Below are 8,185 nucleotides of genomic sequence, written 5' to 3'. Positions count from 1 at the left end.
TCTCCCACCGCGTATAGATATTCGCGCTCGTTTGGTGCCCTTTTGGTTGGGATGGACGGTCCGAGTCTTTTTGAGAGTCAAGTTCAACCGAATCTTGAGGTCATTTAGCGATGGTGTTGAGTGAGACCCAAGTTCCGCTGTGACGGTACAGAGCGCGCCGATACTCGTCAAGGTAGAGTGCAGGGTTCCCATCGAGCAATTCAAGCATAAAGTCCCGGTCCTCGTCGGTCAGCTTGGTGTTCCTTCCAAGCTGCTCGTAATCATCGGGGTTGCGAACTACAGCGGCCGTACGTCGATAGAGGGCAAGCCATTGTGAAATGGTGCGCGGGCTGACTGGTGACCGCAAAAGCCGTCGAGCCCTAGCAATTGTCTTGCCTTCCCGGAGGTATTGGACAGCCAACACTTTGAGGCCAGGGTCGTACTTTCCCGGTCGTACGTTCTTGGCTAAAAAAACAAAACATGTCAGCCTTCAACTTATATGTGAGAAGTGAGGTAGAAGGGAAAGTGGAATACCTCTAGCCATGAGACGAGAGAGACGAAAAGAGTGGAGGAGGAGTCGTGGATGTGTAGGTGTGAAGAGTCAGAAATCTGAATGGTGAAAAATTCGAATCGGATGAGAGCCAATACCCCGGTCCGCAAGCAAGGTCATAGGGAGCCCTGAGCCACGGTTATGAGCATGCCTATGCTTATAACTAGCCCTGTATTGGCTGTACTAGATGGTGGCGCTTCTGAAAAACCGTAGGTGAGTTTTCGAACATGACACGAAATTCAGGAACAGCTGTAGTTTCCTACACCAGGTCCCCAGTCTCTGATTCCGCCAGTACCAGTCAAACTGGTGTCCTCCCTGGCACCATCGGCTCCTCCCAATCACGATCGACTTCCCCTCATCACTTCGTTACATCACTCACTGCCCACTTTCCGTCTCTACCTGTTTCATCTTAGGTATTTTTTTTATTTCTCAACTTTTCCGATCAATATGCCTCGTTCTCGACTGACTCATTTTGCATGAACTCATTCCAGACCATGACGAGAGTACGACCAGTACGACCTGGAAAGTACGATCCCGGCATCAAGGTACTGGCAGTCCAGTACCTTCACGAAGGCCTGAGTCGGCAAGAGGTTAAACACATGCTGCGATCGTCCGTCAGTCTGCGGACCATCACACGATGGAGCTCTTTGTACCGCCAAACCTACAGCGTCGTTCGCCACCCGGATGAATACGAGCAGCTTGGCCGAAACACCCGACTTACCGATGAACATCGAGATTTCCTGTAGACGATGGTTGAAGAGAACCCTACAATGTACCTGGACGAACTTCAACGCGCCATGTATCGAGAGTCTGGCAAATGGGTCTCCATTCAGACCATCGCCGAGGATCTCAAATCACGCCTCTCACTCAGTTGGAAGAAAACCCGAACGGTCCATCCAAACCAATGCCCCAACAAAAGGGCTGCCTTCTTATATGAAATGGGTGGATTGCGACCCGAAATGATGGTATTCTTAGGTATGTGTAGTTGTTTTCATCTGTAAAGTCTTTGATACCAACTGACGTTATTGTGGCATTAGATGAGTGCGCAATTCAGGAACGGAGCCTCCGAAGAGAAAATGGATGGGCATTGCGAGGATACCGTACCAAAAGAATCCCCTGGAGCCGAGGTGGAAAAAGGTTCTCTCTGTTACCTGCTATATTCAAGGGTGGTGTATTGGCGATGGCCTGCCAGGAGGGTAGTTTTCAACGCAAAGATTTCGAGAGCTTTCTCAAACACGAGCTCGTGAGTCACCCGTTCGAAATTTTTTATTGTTTACACGTTTTTTAACCATTCTTTCTCAGTTTCCGGTCATGAATCCATACCCGCAGGCCAATTCGGTTTTAATTATGGATAATGCTCGCATTCACCATGGTGGCCGAATAGCAGAACTCGCTGCAGAGAAGGGTATTCGACTGCTTTACTTACCGCCTTACTTGCCCGATTATAACCCAATTGAGAAGGCTTTCAGCGTCCTAAAGGCCCGGTTCCGTCGTTTGCAATGTCTTGCTTTCGCTGCCGCCGATGAGAAGATTGCTACGATTGAAAACTTGACTTGGCAGACTTTTACAGGAAGGCTAATGAATAAGTTATACACCGTTTGTGGGTATTGGTTGTAGCATAGAACTTTATACGCCTGTGGCACGTTGTCTTCCTCTTGTATGTAAGATTGTCTTTTGCCATGGGGATTTCGCTCATTGGATACTTGTCAATCAATCTTAGTGTTAGAGTGTGGCGCCCAAAATGAAAAGTCATAGTTTTGATTGCACTGCATGGCGACCCAATTCCCTTTCCAAGCAAATCGTACACGCACAACAAAGATTTCACTAGATTACAAGTTCAGAAATGAGACCCTCTAACATAGCGCATCATCACACTGCCATCGAATCACCACTTTAGATTCGAAAACGTCTACTATAGCGCCCAACCCCCCAAAAAACTTTCATATTTAGAATTCACCTGACTATATTCGACCCTGGTGGGTTAGAGGCTGATCACTTTGCCGCCCTGAACAGAAGTGAGGGTGTTAGCAATTGAAGTGACTCGGTGACTCACTTAGGTGAGTGATGACCACTCACCTCCGCCGTGTAAGACCCGCATACGACCTCCCAAAGTTACTCGATTTTGGACAGAGGGGATGGTGGGGGCGACTGGCGGCTGTGTTGTATCACCGGACTGTCGTCCATCGTCTTCTCCACGTCTTCTGAGTGGGATCCCGGCACTGCATCTGGTACGAGTTCAATGGCGTTCATGTCTACCATAAGAATCATAATACTCGGCAGAGCAGGAGATGAGTCAGGAAGAGGACTTACTCCCTTCGATGTCACCGCGTTCATCAATCAACATGATGTCGGCTGCTCGGTCACTGATTTCGTCATCATCTAAAGGATTGGAATCTGGCTCTGGCGTCAATTTGGCTCCTTGAGCATTTGGGCAGTGAAACATGATGCTAACCGGCATCCAATTCAGCGACCAATTGCGCCAGATACTCTTCATCTGAAGATGATACACCGGGAGATGAAGGAGGATGTACTGATAGACTTGAAACGTGTGGTACATATGAAGCTGGAGGATGGATCGTAGAAGTCGAAGGGTTCCCAGGTACAGTCATCGCCGTGGGCCCAGACCTGACTCGCGGCACAATGGGCTGAGTGTTTCCTCCTAACATATCTGTGCTGTATGTCTTCCCGTTTTTGACGCGGCGCCATTCGCCAAATGGTAACGCTGGCCGTCCTATCTTCTCCCCCGCGAGCAACTCGCCTTTCTTATGTTTGGCCTTCATAGGACATGAGAACTGACGGTGACCAAATATAGCACAATAATAACATTGGCCTTGACCGGCAAGCACGAAAGGGTGGGCATTTGGGGAGATGTCCAGAGGCAGAGCGTCGGACTTATCGCGATTAGAGAGTCGTTGATACCATAAGATGTCGGCAAGCGAGGGGTTGAGCATATCTTGTTTTAACATGATGATGATAAAGAAGCGACAATTTTGAGAGGAAAGAAATAGGGGGATTCAAGTGACAGAGGCGAAATCCAAACGAGACGATAGAAATAGGGAAATGGAGTGAGGAAGGGAAAAAGTGAGCGCTTGGAAATGTTCGATATCAGCACGATATCTTAACCAAAACAAGACTCTTGATTGTTTTGAAGAGGTCACTTTAAGCTTTTGGGGGTCTGATGCAAACTCATATCATTCACACGCCTTCGATGAGTCAATCGGGTGGCGGTTGCATGGAGATAGCGATATCAAGTGAAGGATATCCCTATTATCTAACCCTTTGAGCGGTATGTTCTCATTCTCACGATTGTACAACGGCGGTGGGGGTAAGGTGCAGAAAGTCGAACAAAGTTCATCAAATTTGCAGAGTACCATGTACGCGAGCATGTGCATAAGATGACGACTACAAACAACTATGTGCGAGTTTGAGCGGTTCAGAGTGGGGATGATAAACAAGAACAGGGGAGACAGAGGCACAGCGGAAACCAGTCCTCACACATTGGCCGCGTCAAGACAAGTGAAGGAAAGCAGAAGAAACGGGGTGAAAAGTTGGGAAGCGCTGGGTACATCCGGGTCATCGCAGACAACCAAAATCGTAATTTTAGCACCTTCAAAGAAACAAAAGGTTACCAATGTGTTTCTTGCATAATTGATGAGATCCCTTCAGATGGTGCTCTTTGACTTCAATGAGGCGAGGAATTTTGGAACAGCATTCCAAATATCATCCGCATGAGCAAAAGGAATACCAAAAGAGTGCAATTTTGAGATCGAGTAAGTCTCTTGGTCAAGGAGGCGATTGAAGTCGTTGATACCTTCATTTTTTAAAGCCTCGCGAGTCTTTTTCATGCCCAGTTGAATGCCAGCAAAAGTTAAAAAGCTTTTGAAAGAAGGTTGCTTGCCCCCACGGAGTGGAGATAATGACATCGGAGCCTTCGCGATAGTAGGTGAGGCTAGAGTGGTCGACAATGGCGGGCCATTTGCCAAGGTGGGTGTGGCAAAAGGGTTAACCGGGGGGATTCCAGGACTGGGAACTTGCCCGTAGTAATTATGATGAATAACAGTACCCGCTGAGTTCGCGCCCTGGGCATTTGCCCCAATCGCACCTCCAGGTTTACCCTCTAGCTCATCTTTGGCCGCTTGGTACTGAGAAACCGGTATCCATTTGAATCCAGGTCGTTCTGTAGGAGGATTGATCTCGTCGACGCCACTGACTTCGTCAGCCTACATGGTGAAGGACGTTAGTCAACCTGGGCTCGTGTGCCGTGATTGACATAGAGTCCAAAGACTTACCCAGTCTTCTGCCCAATCGCGTATGCGAGCAGTGTTAAGAAGCATGATTTGACTGGGATTCTTTGGATTGACCGTGGTTGCAATGTTCTCACCCGCCTTGAATTGGCTTTCAAAACGCTCCATTAGAAGCTTGTAGCATTTCTTCGCTGGTGACAGGTAAGTCGACTGCAAAAACAAACAAGCCAAAGTCGAGTTAGTCACCTGTGCACCAGAAACTTGATAGAAATTGTAAACGCTCACCCCTTCGGAGATCGTATCATTGTCATCAGATGGAGGTCCTGAACGCTCTTTGGTGGGCGGGGGCGGCGGGAAGGTGGACGCCAACGAGCGATTGGCTTCCTCACTGGTTTTAGGGTTGGTATGGGTGATTTTGAAACCCATAATCGCCTCCGTTGGGGCAGCTAGCACAGCAGTGACAAAATGGGCGAGGCTGGAGTCGTCAGTAATGAAGCTGTGGTACGCCTTGTGCTGGCGATTGGTCGAGTTGATGAATCCTTGGATCGCCAGGAGTCCAGTTTGTTCGGCGGCGATGAGGGCGTCTGAAATGCCGGCAAGTCGGGCGTTGTACGCGTCGAAAATCTTCAAGCGATAGACGGGCCAAGTGAAAGTTCCCACTGGCAAATCGCTATGAACGGGATAGGGCTTGAAATTCTTCCATTGGGCCTTGGCTGCCTTCGGAGTTTCCTTGACGGCATGACCACGAGCCTTCTTGGTTTGATTACCAACTGAGTCGGTCTCAGTCGCTTTGAGTTGGTACAGGTTGAACAAAATTTCGAAGGTACGTTGTAGAACTTATAACCCAACAAGGGTTATACAGAGCTGGAAGAGGATAATCCACTAATAAAATGACTAGTAGAAGTTGTCTAAGGACTGCTCTTCTAAAACAACACAATCAGAAAGAGCTCTGTTGTATTGAGTACTGATAAGGCACCAGAGAAATATATCTTCACACGTAATTTAACTTCAAAAGCACACTTTGTATTACTATCAACACTGCTATAGTGTTATTCCCAATTGATAACTAAAAGAAATAAGCAATATCTGATTGATATTATTCCCAATAAGTCTTTATGACTATAAAACTAAAGTAAATTTCTCTTTATAATTGTAATAAAGGGCGTATTTAAGTGACCAGGTACTATTAAAATAAGTTTATAATGATAAACAAAATAATAATGGCGTAAATGATAAAGAAAAAAAAGGGAACAACAGTCCCAAAACCCTCTCAAAGTATATATAACAATGTACTAGAACTTTTACAATGGTCAACAGCCTCAAAACCAATCAAATCCGCCCAAAATTCCCTAAAAACCCTATGATGACGCAATGTAATGATTTTGTTACTAATAAATGATGTAATTTTCACAGCTAAAAGTGATCAATGACGCAATAATATGATGTACAGCACTTCTTATGATGAATACAGGTGATTTTTTCCTTGTAAACTAGCTGAAAACCAATTTTTGAGATTACGAATTTTTTCAGATGTGCTCCAATTTTTGATTACTAAAGTGCATCTTGTAGCCCACGTGTTACTGATCATTTCTGACACCTACATGACCTACTTCTGATGAGTGATGAGTAAGATATTGAGTTGTGAAGTTAAAGTTTTTTTAGTGTTACATGTGACTTGTGACTGTAAATTCGAGATTCACACCAATTCTTTATTTGCCTTATAACTTTTTACACACACCTCCATTACTAATGATTTAAAGTTTGTACATTATGTAATCCACTCTTCTGCGTTGAATGAGCCATCTACCAACCTATTCTGACGTCATTTGACATATGTAATTAGCTGAAAACCTCCATTTTCCACGAATTTCACCCATTTTCTTCACTTTTCACAGCTACTACTCTCTTTTTCTTGCTCTTGTAATATGACATCATCATCTATAACCTTAAAAATCCCGAAAAATCCTCTTGGCAACCTTAAATTCCATCACTACCACTATTACACAACCAAACTACACGTGTACCTCTTGTTTACCAACTTCGAAAAAGTGCCTTTTCCCTAATAACTTCTGTTTCTACTTATCAACCTTGAAGATTAAAATTGTCATAGTATAATATAATGTTGTTCTTTCATATTCTAACCTCATAATACCCATAACTTTATTTTTACTAACCTAAAAACCATTTTCCAACCTTTATACTTATAATTTCGAATTTTTCTTATGTTTTTCTTTCTTTCTTTTTGTAATAAATTTGTAAGTAAACTATAATGATCTTAATATATAATGTGAAAATAAAAAATGATGTAATGTTGACCTAATGACCAATACATAAGCCTACAAGAGCTTCAATTGATCAAAAACCTCCATTTCGAATTTTCTTTCCTGCTGAATCCTGCTAATAAACTGGTAAACTGGTAATTGTGAATTTTTTAATTGATCCCATAAATTGATCACCACATCCTCCTCTTCTTCCAAACTGCCCCCAGTTTATCAATTAAACAATTCAATTAAACACTCCAAATCACTAAATTCTCGAATTTTCCTTTATTTCCAATATGGTCAACACTGTTTCACCTTCTGTAGCTTCACCTTGTGTCCAATGCCGGATGGTAAACTCCTCCTGCCACTATCAAATCAATCCTGCTTGCCAAAGATGCCATAATCTAGGAATAATATGCTGTAAGTCCAATTTCTTTCTTCTATTTCTTTCTTCTTTTCTTTATAATAAGTTTCAATGTTTTTTTTTTTTAATTCTTTTACTAATTTTAATTCTTTTCTTTATTTAATTTTAATAGCCTACCCTGCAGCGCCTTCATCCAATAATTCACCTGTACCTGATTCTCCTGCCAACAATTATCCTCCACCAAACACGCCTAATACTCCTATTAGAATAAATTTCCTTAATCCTTATAATATTAATTTAAACAACACGCCTTCAGCTCCTGATTCACCCAATCCTTCCATTACTTCATCAATTGAAACCAACTTCACCACAACTGATCCATTTTTCGAAAGATTATATGAACATAACCTGGCGTGGAAAACTGATTATATAACTTATCAGAATTGGCATTCTTGGAGGATCCTGGATGATACAATCAGACAATTCAAAGAAGCAGGCTTTGAAGTTCCAAATATAATTAATAATCACTACCATTTGTTGCGTGCTCATTCTATAGCTGAGTATGTTTCAAGAAGGGGTGAAGACGAGTGTCTAACTATAGCAACTTTTATTCCATTCCTTAATCATGCTGAGCGTGCAAATGCTGCTATTTTATCCCCCTACAGTACTCCTTCTACCAATCCTCCTAATACTGAACCTCCTCTAATTAATTATGTTAATAATAGTCCTCCTGCAATTCCTGCTGTAAATTCTCCTTATACTGATTATAATTATTCTGAATATACTC

General features: G+C 43.5%; 1 protein-coding gene across 1 annotated transcript; it reads right to left on the bottom strand.

Moving 5' to 3' along the window:
* Nucleotides 1-2,641: 2,641 nt before the first annotated feature.
* MELLADRAFT_68905 (uncharacterized protein) lies at nucleotides 2,642-3,495 on the bottom strand (the record flags this gene model as incomplete). The annotated part of the gene is made up of 3 exons (XM_007417681.1): nucleotides 2,642-2,781; nucleotides 2,840-2,947; nucleotides 2,982-3,495. 3 exons carry the CDS (start codon nucleotides 3,493-3,495, stop codon nucleotides 2,642-2,644), a joined length of 762 nt encoding a protein of 253 aa, XP_007417743.1.
* Nucleotides 3,496-8,185: the final 4,690 nt, after the last annotated feature.

Source organism: Melampsora larici-populina (assembly GCF_000204055.1).
Source record: "Melampsora larici-populina 98AG31 unplaced genomic scaffold MELLAscaffold_77, whole genome shotgun sequence".
NCBI classification, from domain to species: Eukaryota; Fungi; Basidiomycota; class Pucciniomycetes; order Pucciniales; family Melampsoraceae; genus Melampsora; species Melampsora laricis-populina.
This window is presented reverse-complemented; position numbering and strand designations above follow the sequence as displayed.